General features: G+C 48.0%; 1 protein-coding gene across 1 annotated transcript in view; it reads right to left on the bottom strand.

Moving 5' to 3' along the window:
* Nucleotides 1-705: 705 nt before the first annotated feature.
* The window catches only part of NCBP3 (nuclear cap binding subunit 3), a 354,604-nt gene continuing 337,559 nt past the window's right edge, over nt 706-17,750 (bottom strand). Inside the window, exon 13 of the mRNA XM_086954548.1 lies at nt 706-1,375. Within this exon, the coding sequence (XP_086810674.1) occupies nt 1,137-1,375 (239 nt within the window). The 3' untranslated portion in view covers nt 706-1,136. The remainder of the gene's footprint in view (nt 1,376-17,750) is intronic.

Below are 17,750 nucleotides of genomic sequence, written 5' to 3'. Positions count from 1 at the left end.
TTGGGATCCTTGTTCACAGGAGCACCAACCCCTGCTTAATGTGTACTTTAAAACACATTACCTGAGTTGATGTGACTAGCAAGTTTTCATGTTGAAATTAGGATCAATTTAAAACATATTTCAAGAACATTATTTCTGGCATCTCACCCATGCAAGTAAATATTGTAATAATTATAAATATCAAAGAAACAAGTAATAGGAAAACGGTGTTCAAAAACAGAAATAATGCTCCACAATGTCAGCAGAAGAAGGGCTCTCACATCTCCTTGGCTCCTAAGCTTATGTGTTGTTCCAATTGATGCACTGGCAATCACTATTGCCACGTCAACAATTTTAATGCTTCAGTCCCCAATACCTCATACTACCTGCTCGTCATTGTCTACACACTGTAGAACGCCATGTTGGTAGACTAAAGGAAATTACGTAGGGAGGAATAGGTGTACGTGCATACGTGCAGGGCCAAGGCATAATTTTGGTATGGTATCTGTCCTAGCCTCGTCCATAAAGAGGAGGCAATGCACTGACATTATGAGGGTGTAGGAAGCTCAAAGACTACTGTTAGGAACATATTATTTCCAATAGCAGTGTCACCGGAAGAAAATGGATATGAAAAATACATTTTCCAGCATTTTTCTCAACATATTAATTTCCAGGTGTGTTGCATCCTCAACCTTTACTTAAGACTACTGATGCTGTGCTATGATGGGCATTTACCAATATTTTATTAAACCCAGACACCTGAAAAGTTATTTGACAGGTGCTGCAGGAAATTCAGTGCAATACATAATGAGTATTTCTAGAGGAGCAGCTGCCTAACAGCAACTCAAATGTTTTAACCATGAATATTTTCTCGTCCTTCCAAAACAGGTAAATGGCACACTTCACTTAGCTTCCCTGTGGACTGAAAAGGTCTGATAAAAAAGTTTTTCAAAGGAAAGGCGCGTTGCAGCGACAACAAATGTATATGTTTAATGCCCTTTATCGAACGCAATTGCGTAAGCAACACAAGGGCTGTCACTTGAAGTGTCAAGTCAGAGTTCAGTTCTTGACGTCTGTATAAAATATGAGATGGAGGTGTATCTGAATTGCTGCCATGCTGCAGAGTCCATGTCTCAAAGGCAAGAGGTGAAAGACCATCATGATTCGCTGTCTGATCCTGAACTACTCTCCCGGCTAATTTCAATCTGCAAGGAGGGCAGGTTGTCCAATCTGCTTTTCTTTTGGCGCGTTTGTTCTTTTTCTTTGATCAGGGCCCCCCAAGCTTGCTGGAGCTCAGTGTCATCTTCCTCTGTAGAAGCGGTGAGGACTTCGGCTTTCTCTTTAATCTTCTCTTTCTCCTTGGGTACGGTTCCTAAAAGGTTCCATAGGCTGCTTCCTAAGGTGTAAAACATAAAATGTCATGTTAAACTTTCAAATTAGAAGAAGTTCATGCATATGAAGTACATTAAATCCTATTATGAGTCAATCACTCACTTCAAGAAAGCAAGGCAGGAAAAACTATTTCTTCTAGTCTGTCATAATCAGTACTTGTAAAAGCAAGGTAGCTGTTAATTAAAAAAACACATCCAAGCTTCTATAGAGAAAACGAGAACATCAACCCAATGAGAACCAATTTTTTTTAATGCAAACACCAATCATTTTAATAGTTGGAAAACTTTATTTTCTGAACCGGTTTAATTCAGGTGCTCCAAAAAACACATGAGCAAAATCTGAGACCCTGATTCCCAATTCACAATTTGTGGCCAATTACACAAGCAGATTGCATTTACTAGAGTGGACTTATCAAGCCACTGCAGACTTTCCACATTTGCAGGTTTAGAAAAAGCATGGAAAGTCCCTGACACCTACACTGGGAACTGAAACTGCTTTAACAGCTGTGAATGGGGTATACACATCTAAAGCGCTCTGATACTCGCAAGAGCCTTGTTCGCGCTATATAAAACCTTTAAAATAAATAAATAAATAAATAAATAAATCAGCCATATACAGAACGCACCTCATTCATTTGAGTATACACCCCATTGCAGTTCTTTCAACTTGCAAAAGCGGCCTCTTTGACCAATTGCAGAGGGACTGGAAAAAGGAGATTTAATAATGGGAAAGAGACAACACTCTAGTAACGATCAACAACATCAAGGTAAGTTTGGCCTACCCACATTAGGGTCTCTTACAGATACTCAGTTTTTGGCCAGATTCCACAGCAGATTTGAGTAAGAAAGAGAGAACGGAAAAAAACCAGTAGGATTGGGCAGCTTAGTCAAAGGTGATGGCGTTTTGCAGAAATTCTTGGCCAAACTTTGCATCAATTCAGGAGGAAGCCTACGTGCGCGCAGTCAATGCCTGGCAAGCAGACAATGCAGTACCTTTCATGTTCTGAGCAGGTACAGTTCTGGAGCATTCAAGGTGGATGTTTGGCTCTATGGAGGGTGAAACACTGGGTTATGCATGTTGTTATCCAACTACCAATTGTGGGCATGGAAGTGCTCGACCAGCCTCATTGCACTCAAATACAACAAAAGGTTGATCTGACAAACAAAAGTCCTTCAATCGATCCAGGTAAAAGCACAGTGCAAAGGTTATGGAGAGTTCAGCCATGAATGCAAGGACACGTGGTAGGAAACTGGAAGAATAATGTATTCGACTTTCGGAGTAAAGTCATTAAAACACATATCCTTGATGAATTTTGTGAAGGACTACAAGTCAGGTGCCTTTAGTTCACTTATGTTTCTGGCGGATGTTGTAGCCACTAGAGATGCTGTGTTCCATGGAAGCACTTTCAGTTCACAGGATACCATTTCCCGAAAGGAATGTGCCTCAGCTGGCTGAGAATCAATTGGCCATAGAGAAGGATTTCCTTGACCTGCTCTAGTACGCCTTGTAGTAATTTTCCTGTACTCCTGCTTCGGTCTGGTAGCTACAAAAATGTAGTACGTTATCGTTCAAGTTTGTAAACAGGTTGATCATTTTTGCCAATTTTCAAATTGCAAAACCAGAGCGTTGTGCTTTTATATTGGGTTCTGGAGGAGAATGTCCTGCTGCTCTACAGAGTTTTCAAGTTCTTTGCGGATGGGGGCCTGGATATTAAAAGGTTAACTCCTTACGAACCATGTTGTAGGCAGGGAAGTATTGCTCTTCCTTCCTCCTCTGGGGCAGGCGGGTAGGTCTCTCTATAGGAGATGAAGTAAATCAGAATACAAAACCTGGCAAGGCCAACCTGGAATATTGTGCAACTTAGGCTCTCCATGATCTTTGGCAGAACTCTTGAAAGTGAGCGGTTGTGAGAAACAAATACAGAAACAAACATCTGGTCATCACCAAGCCATCTCCCTAGGAAACCAGGTCAAACAAGCTAAACGATTAGCGTTGGATTAGAGTTGGTTTGCAAAAGCAGTAAGCAATAAGAGGAGGTTGACCCCAGCCCTGATAATGTTGTGGAGAACCAATTGGCGGACAACTGACTCATGTGACAAGTGGAGATGCATGCTGGATAATGCTCTGTTGTAGAACGTTACAGCAGCTGGCAGAGCTGTGGGGAGTGCCCCCTTTTAGCTGAATGTGAAAGAAGGATGCTTTTCCTTTCTTTGCCCTAGAGAACCTGATAAAAGCTGACTGTGCACCAGATGGTCTTTTATGTGATTGATGTAAAACCTCTAGCCTGTTTTGGGGGCCAGCTGATGGAACCTCCTCTCTTTGGAGGGGTGAGGCAAAGCAAAGAACGCTGGGAAAGTGATGGATTGCCTTACATGAAAAGGAGCGATAACATTTGTCAAAAAGCCTTCCTGGTGCTCAACACCATTTTATCCGGGAAAAGTGTTGTATAAGGTGGCTGCAACAAGAGAGTTTGGAGCATACTCCATTAAAGAGCTGAAGTAATTGTGACAAGGAAGATTCTTTTTAGAGTCCGAAGATGTAGCAAACAACTGTGCACTGGCTTCACGGTAGTACACAGGAGGAAAATCAGAGCCAAAATGAGATCCCAGTGTGAAATCACAAACGTTTTGAAAGAAACATGTTGGTTAAACCTTTTATAAAGCTCATCACAATAGGCGATTTAAACAAAGATGGCTGATTCGGCAAAACAGCAGAAAGGTGTAACACCATGTAATGGTGCCCACATAAAGTCCCAGCACCCAATATAAACAGACTTTATGGAAGGACGTCTTGTAGTAAGGAGAACATCTACATAATAGTGGGCCAAACACAGTTAGCTGCCGCTGCTCGATCTCCATATATTGAAGTATAGGTTGCCCTGGCCGGGGTGCAGACCCCTGCTTTAAAGCTGAGACGGGGATTGTCCTGAAGTGTGACCTTGATCGAAGGACAAACGCGAAGGACGAAGGACAAACGCTCATGTCCAGAAGTTACAGGTACCACAGTCTCCTGGCCCAATCTGGAGCCATGATGAAGACTTGGGCCCAGTCGTTCCTGATCTTTAACACTCGAGACAGGAGATGCTGAGGCTGTAGCATGAATGCACCGTCAAGATAGAGATCCTTCTCGGAAACTTAGCATGCAAAAGTTTTGACATGGTGTGTTGATGGCAGTAACAAGATCTAACAGGGTTCTCTCCACTGTTGGAAGATGACAGGTGCACACTCAAATTCATGATCCGCGACGCGCTGCCAGCTGAGTTTGTAGACAATGCCATGTGTTTAACAATCATGGAGATGGCCTGATGCTCCAGCCATCTCTATATGCGTAGAGCCTCTTGGCAAAAGACCCAGGACCACGATCCACCCTGCATGTTGCAGTACTACATGGTGGTAGTGTTGTTTGTAAAAAAAACAGCCTCAACTTGATGGATAGTAGAAAGGAGTTCAATGTCTGGCAGTGGAGCCGATGACCCGTGTAACTCAGGGTGCATTGGACCCAATTGAGGAATCGGCTCCTCAATGGACGATCGGATGCAAGACTGAGTGTCACTATGATGTCCACGCGACTTCTCTGAGGATACAGAGTGGCAGTTGTGGACAAGACCCGATTGGCCGTCTTCTATTTCTGCTTCAGTTATGATTTTGATTATGATTTACCAGAAGCCTTCAGTCGAAAAGTGGACAGTGTAAGTGCAGAGTGCTGAAATGAGTCTGTGCTCTAGATAGAAGTGCAGAAGGAGGACTTGCATGGCTCCTTCCGATGTTCGGCGACATGGCCCCAGAGAGCCTCCAGGTTCATTCCCGACTCATGAACAAGGGAACTTCAAGCCTCAGATTCCTTACCTTAGAATACATACCCAAGCAATACCATCCCCAGAGATGGGTCTGCAGACCAATTTCATATGAAGAAATCCTGCAGGACTGCACACGCAAAATGCCCATCTCAATTGACCATACTGTCCAGGCAGCAGTGCTTCGTGAACATGTGCAAGGAGGCGCACATTGCTGTCTAGCAGATGTCGTGGACGGAACTCTGTGCACTAAAGCAGTGGTCGCAGCTTTCACTCTGGTGCAGTGAGCATACAATCCCTCAGTGGGTTGCTTCTTAGACAACACATAGCAGATCTTGATACAGAGCACGTTCCATCTGGAGATGGTACGCTTCTGCACGACCCATCCTTCCGACGCTCAGACCTACCCCAAAAAGAGTTGGTCGTCCACCTGGAACTCTCATATGTCGTTAACGCCTTAACCGCGGTGGTTTTTCTGCTGTGGTGCGGGCGTTCTAAAGGGTCGGCGGGGCTTTGTCGGCCGTTGGCTGATGGCAGCACTGGGGAGGAAGTGCTCCCGTCGGCCAATGGCCGACGGGAGCACGGAAGGGGTTAATACAGAACGACAATGCTATTTTTCGGTTCAGTCAGTGAAGCCACTCCTCTTCCATGGTGGGACGTGGCAGAGTAAAAGTTTGGTAAAGGGATGGATTGGACTATGTGAAAATGTGAGCACTTTCATTAGAAAGTAAGAATTCGTCAGAAGCTCCTGTTTGTCTGGGTAGATGTTATGGTAGTGTTATGGTAGAGAGGCTTGGATTATAAAGCCTGAAGCTAACTGACTGTCCGGGAAAATGTTATAGCCACGAGAAAGGCCATCTTGATGGTAAGAAGCCAGAGTGGACAATTTTGTAAGGGAGCGCACATAAGGAAAGTGAGGACAAGATTGAGGTCCCACTGGGGCATAATGAAAGGAGAAGATGGAAACAAATGCTGTAAACCTCTCCGAAATCTCTTTACAATAGGGGATTTGAAGAGGGAGGGCTGGTCAAATAATCAGAAATAGCACAGAGAGAGCCTTTGAGAGTGGCCAGAGCAGAGCCCTGGTCAGCAAGAGAGGAGAACATGAGAAAGGGGGCAGAAAAGGGATGAATCCAGAGTATACAGTCTAGGTGGAGGGACGCCTGGCTGGCAAGATAACCATGTACACTTCGGGAGAAAAGTCGAAAGGTGTCAACTTTTGCAGCGCAATCTCTATGAAAAAACAGTTGACAGGCACGGCTGGAAGACCCTCCCCTGCTGCCCGACAGAATATCCTCCAGAAGGGGCAGTCTGATTAGAGTACAGATAGCCTGAGTTCATCCGCTCTGGCGTTCAGAGTGCCTGCCAGATGTTGAACCACAAGGGAAATGCCCTGACGTTCCAGCCATGTCCGGATCCAACTGACAACACAATCCCTCATCCTGTTTGTTGCAGCACCACATGGCGGTGGTGTTGTCCATGAACACTAACCCAAACTTGATGAGGGGTAGAAAAGCTTTCAATGTTAATCGTATCACTCGGAGCTTTAATAGGTTGATGTGGAGTTCAGATTCCGACAGAAACCAGAGTCCTCTGATCTGTACCTCTCCCAGATTCCCCTCCATCCCAGGAGTGAAGCATCTATCACCAGTGCCAGATCTGGTTGGGGAAGGGGGAAAAACAATTACAGGTCGTAAGCCACCAATGCAGGTCCTGTGCAGTTCCCTCCACGATCTGGACCATGTCAGAGCGGTTCACCAGATGCTGCACCCACTAGAACTTAAGGTCTCACTGCACAGCCCACATAGGTCAGTGGGCATGTGTCACTAGCAGGTTGTAGGATGCTATGAGACCCAACAGCTGCAGAGTCAGTCTCATCGACATCCAGGACATAGGCTGAAACACCTGTATGATCGGCTGAATATCCTAGACTTGCCCTTCAGGAGGATAAGTCCGAAACTGCACCATGTCCAGAACAACTCAGATGAAAGGAAGCTTCTAAGAGGAATTCAGGTGTGACTTTGGCACATTGATAGTGAATGTAGGAAGGTACATCCTGACTATGGTGGCCCCCAACTTTTTGCCCTGTGTTTTAGCTGGTTTTTGACATAGTCGACCTGGGACCCTGCCAATCAGGACCCCAGGCCTACTGCTCTCTCGTTAAAATGGATTCCATGTACCCTAGGTGCATTTCCAATTGGTACTGGGCCACCCTATCAGACCCTGTAACTCAGGGCATGGGTGTCCCCAGGGCTGCCAGGGGCTGCAGCATGTATTATGCCACCCCTGGCTGGCCTCCTAAATTTGACACAACTGGCTGCATGACAGCTGGGGCGAAGTCGTGTAATCACCCTTTGCTTTAGGTATAGTAGCTCTATATCTAACCATACAATGGACACCCGAGTTCCTATCAGCCACTCCTATGGCAGGCCTTAACAATCCTGAAGGCAGAGTGCGTGGGCTCGTGTGAACTGTGTTCTGGCCCGAGCCGAGCCCGGTTGCAGCTTGCGGAACCAAGACCCAATGGCTGTTCCATGATAACGCGTACCATATCGGTAACTTCGGTATCGCGTTATCAAGACATGTCGAGTAAGGTGTCATACGAATCGGGATGCTGCCCCCTCACCAATTCTGGCGATGAGGTTAGCATTCCACCCTTCTAGAGGGACACGACATGTACGTAACTGTGAACCCCGGTTAAAGTTAACTAAAGCCTCAGCTCCACAAAATGGATGCTGCCACCACAGACACGAGTCTGACCTCCTGCTGCTGGGAGTCCTTCCAGCGAGGAGCGCCTGGACAAAGGGTTTCCTGTCGAGGGCGGTGTTCGCACCGTCCCAGACAGGGTTTGTGTATTCTGGGTAGGTAGGGCTTTTGCGAGAAGGTGACTGCGGAGTGGCACCCCGGTGCTCACTACGCATCTGCCGGTCAGAACCAGTTCCAGGGGCGCCAGCCCTGGCCTGGGGAAAGTCCGGCAGGGGAGAGGGGTGTAACTACCCCCCTTCCTGGTCCCACCCTTAGGGCAGGACCTAGTCATGTACCCACCCCTTCCTTTAGGATAAAGGCCGGAGCGGGGACCCTTCCAAATTAGATCATCTTTGAATCAAGAACTACTTTCTACGAAAGGACACTCAAGACTCTTCTCAAGATTTCTCCCTTGTGACTAAGGAGTAGTCACCCTGCATCAGCGGGCACCATCTAAGAACTCTGCGGTTTGCTGTAAGTCCTTCCTCAAGGAATCCGACGGCCCAGCTCGACGAGAACCGGCTTCCCTGGCACCTCTGACCTCTACCCACGTCATCAGCTCAGCTGTGATCTGTGGGTGCGACGAGACCTCGAGGGACCGGCCATCATCAGAACCTGCACGCTCTTAACCAGCACGACCATCGAGGTAACTCTCTGGTGAGTGCTCTGGGGTCCGAGAAGCCCCGACCCTGAGCCGCTCCAGCACCGAAGTGCAGTCTCCCAGCATCTCCACGATCTGCGTGGGGCCCTTCTGCTCGCTGCTCAGCACGTTGTCTGGTCACTAGCCGCTGGCTTGTGCCCTTCTGTGACGACATCCGAGAATCATCTCTGCTGGTCTGGTTGCTCCAGACTGGCCCTTGCTTCCATCTTTGCGAGAAGCACCCCGGACCCTCCTGGTCCACTCAAGACGCCATCTTAGGCCCACCACGTGGCCCTGAGACCTGCCAAGGCTTGTTGCCCCATCCTGGGCCCAGCGACGCCGACAGCATCATCCTTCGTGGGACAGCTCGCACCTCCACCGTGGTCGCCGACAACGCCTCCTGGTCCGTGAGCCTGCAGAGCCTAGCGTCGCCCACTCACCTGGTCGAGGTGACGGCCAACCGGTGCCTTCCTGGTACCCTCTGATTACTGGCTAGTAGTACGAACTTGGTCCCCTCTGCTTTCAGGTTTCATCAATCTCCGATCCAGGCTTGGATCTCTACGAACTATTCATCACTGGTCGCCGGCCAGCAACTCCTTTTTCTTCCGGCTCCTGGCTCGTCAGCGAAGACCCCGACGCCTGTAAGACTTGTGCAGCCGCAGCCCTCGTGGCTAGGTAACTCGGCATTTCGGTGCCTGCATAGCCTCTTTACTCTAGGGTCCCGAGTCCCTCGCTTCCGACTTGCCTTATCGGGTCCGCCCGAGACCTTAACCTTTCCGTGTCCTCGGACACTTGTTTTAATTGTGCACTTGAAGTATTTGCTAAAGAGATTTGGTTTGTGCTTAGTACCCTGTCCTCATAAAGAGTACAGGGCTGTTGTGATTCTTAATAAATACACTGTTTATTTTCATAACACTTGTGTGGTGTCCTTTCACTGGGTGTTCCAGGGGTACATGTGTGGTAAACAGCTGGCTTAACGCGCCCTCTCGAGTCTTTAGCCTTAGACTGCTCGTATCCACGCTACTAGGATAGCTGGTCTATAGGTTGACTTACAACCAAACACCATAAGGGTCGTTGGAACGATACATAGCGGTCGCTAGAATAGCGAACGTTGCATATCGGGCCAACTTCTCACAGTGAACCCCAGCGAGTGCAGGAGGTCCGCCGTAGTATGAAGGTTGGAGAGGACAGCCTGAGGCGAGCACGCCTTAAACAGCCAGTCTTCGAGATAGGGGAAGACCGGAACCATTGAACTCCACAAATGAGCTGCAACTAGCACCATCACTTCGTTGAACACAGAGGGGTGCTGGTGAGGCCAAAGGGTAGCATAGCAAACAAAAAATACTAGTGGCTCACCGTGAGTCTCAGGTAACGCCTTTGAGAAAGCAGGACGGGGATATGAAAGTATGCATCCTGCAAGCCCAACACTACCATCCAGTCTCCCAGGTCGAGGGAAGACAGGACCTTAGCTAGCATGATTATTTTGAACTTCTTCTTGAAGAAGAAATTGACCAGGCATTGGTCTAGAATAAGACGAAGGCCTACATCCTATTTGGGCACCAGAAAGTAGAGGGAATAACAACCACAACTAATTCTGCCATTGGCACCTTCTCTATGGCTCTCTTGGCCAAGAGAACAGTCACTTCCAGGCAAAAAAGAGATAGGTGATCCTACGTCAGCCTGTCGCAAGTTGGTGGCATGGGGGGTCGGGGAGGGGATGGTGGTGTAGTCACAAAGGCGAGGGAGTAGCCCTTTTGAACGATTAGTAAAACCTACCTGTCCAATGTTATGTACCGCCTTTGGGGCACATGATGTTGAATCCTGCCCTTCACTAGGTGCCCATGATGGCAAGAGGGTAGATAGGATGGTTTGCCGACTGTGGCTGCCAGGAAGGAGGGGCTGGGGGTGGTGGTGATGGACTGCCCGACCCACAGGGGCTGTAGGTAACGCGTCCTCGGCAATGCAAAGGCAGTAAAGTTTGTGCGCCATGGTGGCTTGGTGGGTACAAATGTGGTTGGAAATTCCTTCCATGGCCGCAAAAGAAAGGGGCCATGGAAATGTCCAAGGACATGGCCGTAGCCCTGCTGTCCTGAAATCGCTCCAGCACGGAATCCGCCAGGTCTCCGAAGAGACAGGAGCCATCAAAGGGCATGTCCATAAGTGATGTCTGGATATCCCCAGAAAAGCCAGGTGTTATCAACCAGGCATGGCGCTGTAAAGCGACTACTAATTAAATTGCTCTGCTCACTGAGTTGGTTGTGTGTAGTCCACATCTTATTGTGAACTTTGCTGTGTCCCTACTGTCTGCAATAGCATGGAAGAGTAGGGTTTAGGTCTCCTCTGGGACCTTTGGCAGCACCTGCACAACAGATTCCCACAGAGCGTGGGGACATGGGGCCTAACCGGTATGCAGTGCTCAAGGACCGCAGTGACAGACTGGTGGAAGAAAACATCATCTTCCCTAAGGAGCCCAACCTTTTGGATTCCTCCATTGGTGCAGTTGGGAATGCGCCAGGATTTGCATGGGAGATGGAGGCCTGGACCACCAAGCTCTCCAAGGAGGAGTGTTGTGTGAGGAAGTTTGGGTTCCCAGGTGTGGGGTGGTGGGCAATTATCCTGTTTACATGAGCCCCTGTTCTGGGTTTGGACCAACAACAGGACGTCAGTAAGTGCTTCATTAAAAGGGACACGCGGTTCTAATGGAGACACTCCCGGCTGAAGCACTTCTGTAAAGACATTTGTCTCAACAGCTACAGAGGGCAAGCTGAGGTGCAGGACCTCGGCTGCCCTCCTCACCACCATTGATAAGGAAGGAAGCGTACTCCTTTGTAGCCACAGTTTGGGATGTCCACCAGTTTGACACAGATCCTTACACCAGTCCACGGTGGCATAAGGCTGGTATTGTTCAGGATCCAGTGACCCCTCCGTTTCTCCCAGAGTCCCACCCATACGAATAGGGCTCAGGCTCCTGCTTGTCGGCGCAGAGAGTGTGGATAATGGGACCAGAACAGGGAAAGGTCGTAGTGGGACGACCGGCGTTGGTCTGGATCCAGGAATGGATACTAGGGACCCAACTGGCAGGAGGTGGGTGCCAAGGAGGAACCCTCTAGCCCAAAGGTGTCCCAGAGGGAACAGGCCACACAAATATGAGGCCTCATAGAATTCTTTTAGTTGGGCAGGGGTCGCTTTGGCTCCCGTAAACCCGGTGAGGCAAGGAGACGGTCTAGGCTCCACCCAGGGGCCCAGGCTCCACCATGGAACGAGGCCTTGAATGCGAACGCTCAATCGTCTCCTTGGCCAATAAAGTTGAAGATCTCTTCAACAGCTTTATTTTTTTTTGTGGTTGGTGCAACTTACTAGAGTGCGATGAGGATTTCGGACTCTGCAACCGCTTCGGGGACCTTCCGATCGACCCGGACCTTGATTGTTGCTGCATAACACGGTGAGCTGCCAGGAGCTTAAGAGACCGCTCCCTCAAGGCCTTTGGGTTCATAGCGCGGCACTCGGTCCAGGCCTTCGGGTCGATGTTGCGCTCAAAGCACCAGAAGCATACAAGGTGTGTCCGTCACTGACCTTAATCTAGGGTGAAAAACCTCAAAAAGACTTCAAAAAAAGTTCAGTCAAAAAATGACTAAGAGGTAGCTCTTCATTGGATTGCCGCAGAAAGAAAAGGACAGACATCAGCGCGTTGAAGTGGTGTCTGCATACACCGTGCACATCACTTTCGGTGCGGACGACACTGACGACGCCATACAGTGCCAAATGATGCCGCCTGCTCACATAAAAATTTCCAGAAGCAGTCTGACAGCGGGGGATCATTTTAAGGCAAGAAATCTCTGGCTAGAAGTCTCTGTCAGTTATTAGTTTTTGACAGTCCTAACGGGATTTAAATTTTATAGTTTTGGAAGATGACATCATTCCCTTGTACACTGGTTAAAATGTTTTGATAAAAAATTCACTGATGTGGAACAGGGGAACAGAGCTCTGAAGAACAAGTTATTTACCTTTTGTAACAATATATCTGCACGAGACTTATATTAGTTCTAGATTCCTTACTTAGAATTACCCCCAGGCGTCAGACTGGATCAGGAGAATTTTTTCTCAGCAGTACACCTGCGCATCAGTAGGTGGCGTTGGTCGACTCTACGTTCGTCGTTTGCGTCGCCGGGATGCGTCGCGGTATCTACTTAGACACCGCCCCTGTGCGCTGAAGTCACTTCTTTACAGAACGGAATAAATTTGAAAATATGACTGCTGATAAATATAAATATGTCGAGGCAAATAATAATAAAAATACTTATACACACTTAGTGGCGAAGTGGGCTCTCACAAATAATTACTTTTAAATGTCCATATCTGACAATACCATATCCGAGAAAAAACCACGATATGCAGAAAGGTAGAACGTTTTCAATTTGTAAGCCGAAAATCAAGATTTATTTGGTTCCTAGTACAAATCCCATGATGCCCTAACATCACATGACAACAAACGTGAGGGCGATGTCATCACGCGCTCACGGAATCAGGAAGTAAATAATCCAGTGTTTCAGCCGCCCGTCACCTCCCCGAATGGCTCGGAGGGACGCCTGGAGTACCGACGGCCAGGTAAGAGATGTTACCACCATCATTCTATCTCTTAGCCTGCCGTTGTTGGGCCCCTAAAACTAAGGCGGACTTCGGGAATCAAATCTAGTTTCTGGCGATTCCACACTCTAACAAAAACGGAGGGTATACTGGTACAACTCTCTGTAATACGATATTCTTAGAATTAGATTTTGTGCTGTACAACGCCAGTAAAATTCATCCGCATAACTTGAGGACAAGTATAAAATGCTGACGGAACATCATAGCCAAGAAATCTTAATTGGACCGTGCGAATAACGGTTGATTATTACAATAGCAATCTCGATCCCTGATATAATTCAAAACATTAATTTGATTACAGACAATAAGACAATGAGACCGACACCATTGGTTTTCGATTTTGCAAAAAACTTTGAGGCATTTATCTAAATGACCTGCATGATGTGAGTTCTGACACAGACCGAGCCAGTGAGATTGTTAGTTGTGAAGTCAGCAGTGGCTGACATGTTTATGTGTTTCTTCCCTTCCCCTCAGAGCGGTGCTTCAACTACCTGAGCCATAGCCAGGTGAGATGGAGTCTTTCTCTCCTGCACAAATTGGTAAGTGAGAGTACAGATACCGGAATAAGGTAACCCTGCTGAAATTGAATGAACAGCATGAGGGCGAAATGATTAAATTAGTCGCCTGGTTGCGATATACTAGATGTATCATAGAAATGTGAGAAATTGATTATCTAGACTGTATTAATTGTATGTTTTGTCTTCCTTTGCAACTGTCTACCTGTGTCCTGTTCGGTTGAAAAAACCAGCTGGGAGAATGATGTTCATAAAATACCAAGGTGATAACTTTTCATTATGAGTTTCACAGTTTTGTGTTTTAAGCAGTAGCGTCGCCGGTCCTGAGGAATGCAGTAGACACCACTTGGGTCTATTAAATCTGCAGAAACAGGTCGACCAGTTAAGAATATACTAGTAGCTATTAGTTAAAACTACTAGATTCGCACTACTTTTTTATTGACTTAGAAGCAGCGAGGTGTTTATTAAAGTTCTTTTCCTCCTGTCTATCTAATTTTAATAACACTTTTTAGTTTATTATCACACCTTTTTCACATGCACTGCTTGACAGTAGTCTCCTGTCGCCCTAATTACTTGGCTATACATCACTGGGTCACATTTCAGTCTACCAACATAAAAACAACCATTGTAGACTATCTTCCTTCGTGGTATGGAGGAACCCATATGATGAAAAGGGTGGTACAGGTGGGTATTTTCTTCAAACCTGAATGAAGTACCCCTGTTGATTCTAGTTTTGTTAGTTTACACCACATGGTTTGAGGGCACAGCTTGTCAGTTGCATAGTTAGTCACTCCCTTTTGCCTTGACCCATCGCTATTATTTGTTGTTATGACTGTATTCCTGGGGGCTATAGCAGTGTGTGGTCAATAAATATTCCCTTGGACCCTCCAATCCCTGTTTTGTCATACACAAAACTAAGGCCCTGAAAGGGAGTCCCTCACTCTAGAAGTCCGTTCACAGAACGGGGAGGATGGGTGGGGCGGTAAGGAATCTATAAGTAATATATGTCTCTTACAGATCTATCATAACTGAATGTAAGTAACTTGTTCATCTGAAAAAAGACTAATAGTTGTAGATTCTTTACCTTAGAATAGATATCCCAGCAATACAAGCCCCGGAGGTGGGTCTGCAAACCAAGTTCACGACAGAAATTTCCTGCAGAACAGAATGGCCTAAGAAGCTGTCTCTCCGGACTTCAGTATCCAGGCAATAATGTTTGGTGAACGTGTGCAATGACGCCCACATGGCTGCCTCGCAGATGTCACTGATGGGGACTCCACCTCCTAAAGCAGTACTTGCTGCTGTCGCCATGGTAAAATGGGCATGCAGTTCTACTGGAGGCTCCTTTTTTGCCAAGGAATAACATATCTTGATATGGTCCATTTTTGCATGGCCTGACCTTTCTTGGCTCCCACATAGCCAACAAAGAGTTGATCGTCAACCCGGAATTGTTTTGCGTGATCCAAATAAAATGATAAAACCCGTTTTAGATCCAGACCGTGGAGTCTCTCTACCTCTTTTGAAGGATGTGGGGAGGGGAAGAAGGTGGGCAAAGTGATGGTCTGTTCTATGTGGAAGAGGTAACCACTTTGGGGCATATGTATTAAGAAAGCGTTTTGCGAGTCGTTAATAGCGTATTTTAGCGATTCGCTATTAAGGACTCACAAAAGGCAATGTATGTAGGATTCATAAAATTGCGATTCCTACGTATTCCTTAATTGCGAAACACAAATTGTGATTCGCAATTAAGGAATACCTTTCCAATCATTCCTATGGGCCTAAAGGCCATATAGAGATGGTTCTGAGACTGCTGAAAGAGACCTTTCTCTGAGTGAAGACGACATTTGTGGTCCATCATGCACCGGCGGCTGAGTCTGTCTGCCCTGTCATTCAGGGAACGTGCCAGGTGTTGAACCACCAGGGACATGCCCTGATGTTTCAGCCATGTACACAGGCGAAGAGCCTCTTGACTTAGGGTCCACGCTCCCACCCCACCCTGTTTGTTGCAGTACCACATGGCGGTGGTGTTGACCGGGAGCACCTGCACTACTCTTCCTTTGAGAGAAGGAAGGAATTCTTTTAGTTCAAGAAGAATCGCCTGGAGCTCCAGAAGGTTTATATGGAGCCCGGACTCCGCCAGAACCAGAGGCCTCTGATCTCCACCTCTCCCATGTGGCCACCCCATACCAGAAGTGTCACATCTGTAATTACTGTGCAGTCTGGTTGGGGAAGGGAGAGGGATCTGCTGCTGACCCAATCCTGGTTCGTTAGCCAGCAGTGCAACTGGTGTGCAGTGCCCTCCGAGATCTGGACAAAATCGGAACGATTCCCCTGATGCTGCACCCACTGGAACTTCAGGTCCCACTGCAGAGCCCGCATATGCCACTTGGCATGGTTCACCAGGATGCAGGAAGCTATGACGCCCAGCAGCCGCACGGTCAATCTCACCGAAACCCTTGATAGAGGCTGAAAAATCGGTAGCCTAGGCAAGTTATCCCAAACTTGCTGATCGGGAGGATAAGCCTGAAACTGCGCAGTATCCAGAACTGCTCCGATAAAAAGGAGCCTCTGAGAAAGAATCAGGTGCGACTTTGGCACATTGATAGTGAACCCCAGTAAATGCAGGAGGTCAGCCGTATTCTGGAGGTGGGAGACAACAGCCTGGGGCGAGCCACCTTCAACAGACAGTCATCGAGATAGGGGAAGACTTAACTCTATGATCTGTGCAGATGAGCTGCGACCACCGCCATCACTTTCATGAACACCGAGGGGCACTGGTAAGGACAAACGGGAGCACCGTAAACTGAAAATGCTCGTGGCCTACCATGAACCGTAGGTAACACCTGTGGGCTGGCAGGACGGGGATGTGGAAGTTAAGCATCCTGCAAGTCCAACGCTACCATCCAGTCTCCATGGTCGAGGATAGACAGGATCTCAGTTAATGTCAACATTTTGAACTTCTCCTTCAGGAGGAAGTGGTCGACGTCCCTGAGATCCAAGATAGGACGCAGGCCTTTGTCCTTCTTGGACACTAGAAAGTAGTGAGAGTAACAACCTACTTCTGGGACAGGGACTCGCTCGACAGCTCCCTTGGCCAAGAGAGCCGTAATTCCCTGACGGAGAAGGGCCAAGTGATTAATCGACATGCAATGGAGTGTTGCTGGCATGAAAGGAGAGGACTATCTGCAAAACCCACCTGTCTGACATGATGTTGTGCCAGTGGGGGAAGGGGGGGGGGGGGGGGGGGAGAAGGGGGGGGGGGGGGGAAATCGGGGGTAATGGCGGATCCAGCCGCCCACTGGCAACTGGTGGCCCTGTAAGGTCGGACTAGGAAGGCTTAGAGGCTGCAGGAGAGGGGGCACTGGTGGACTGGCCCGCCCGCTGGTTCCCAGACAGACTGTGGTGGGTCCCACGTCCCCGGCCGGAAAAAGACTGGGTAGCTTGCACCAACTTGTGGCCCTGGGTGGAACGTGGTGGGGCACCCCTTCCGTAGCCACGCAAGGGCAGAAAGGCAGACTGCACAGGACCAGCGGTGGCAGCGAGGCCCAAGGATCTGGCAGTAGATCGAGAATCGCTTGAGTGCACTGTCCGCCCTGTTGCCAAACAGGCGACGGCCATCAAAGGGCATGTCCAAAAGAGTCGAATGGACATCCCCAGAAAAGCTAGTGGATCTCAGCCAGGCATAGTGCCAGAGGGCTACCGATGGAGAAATTGTTCTATCCAGCGAGTCAGCGGTGTCCAGCCCACATCGGATGACAAACTTTGCTCCATCTCTCCACTCCGCGACAGCACAGGAAATTGTGTCCCAGGCCTACTCCGAGCACAGTGGCAGCACTTATGCAACCATGCCCCACACAGAGTTGGTGTAGCGGTTCAAGAGACATGCAATGTTCATGAACCACAGTCCTAAGCTGGCGGAAGAAGACATCTTCGCAAGATGGGAGATCAAACTAACAATGATGGCCAGGGGAAGATACTATGGGGAAGATACTATCGCACAAACTAGTGTAGTTTAAATCTTCAAAGGAACTAGTCTAAAGAC

The sequence above is a fragment of the Lissotriton vulgaris genome, chromosome 2_1 (assembly GCF_964263255.1).
Source record: "Lissotriton vulgaris chromosome 2_1, aLisVul1.2, whole genome shotgun sequence".
Lineage (NCBI taxonomy): Eukaryota > Metazoa > Chordata > Amphibia > Caudata > Salamandridae > Lissotriton > Lissotriton vulgaris.
This window is presented reverse-complemented; position numbering and strand designations above follow the sequence as displayed.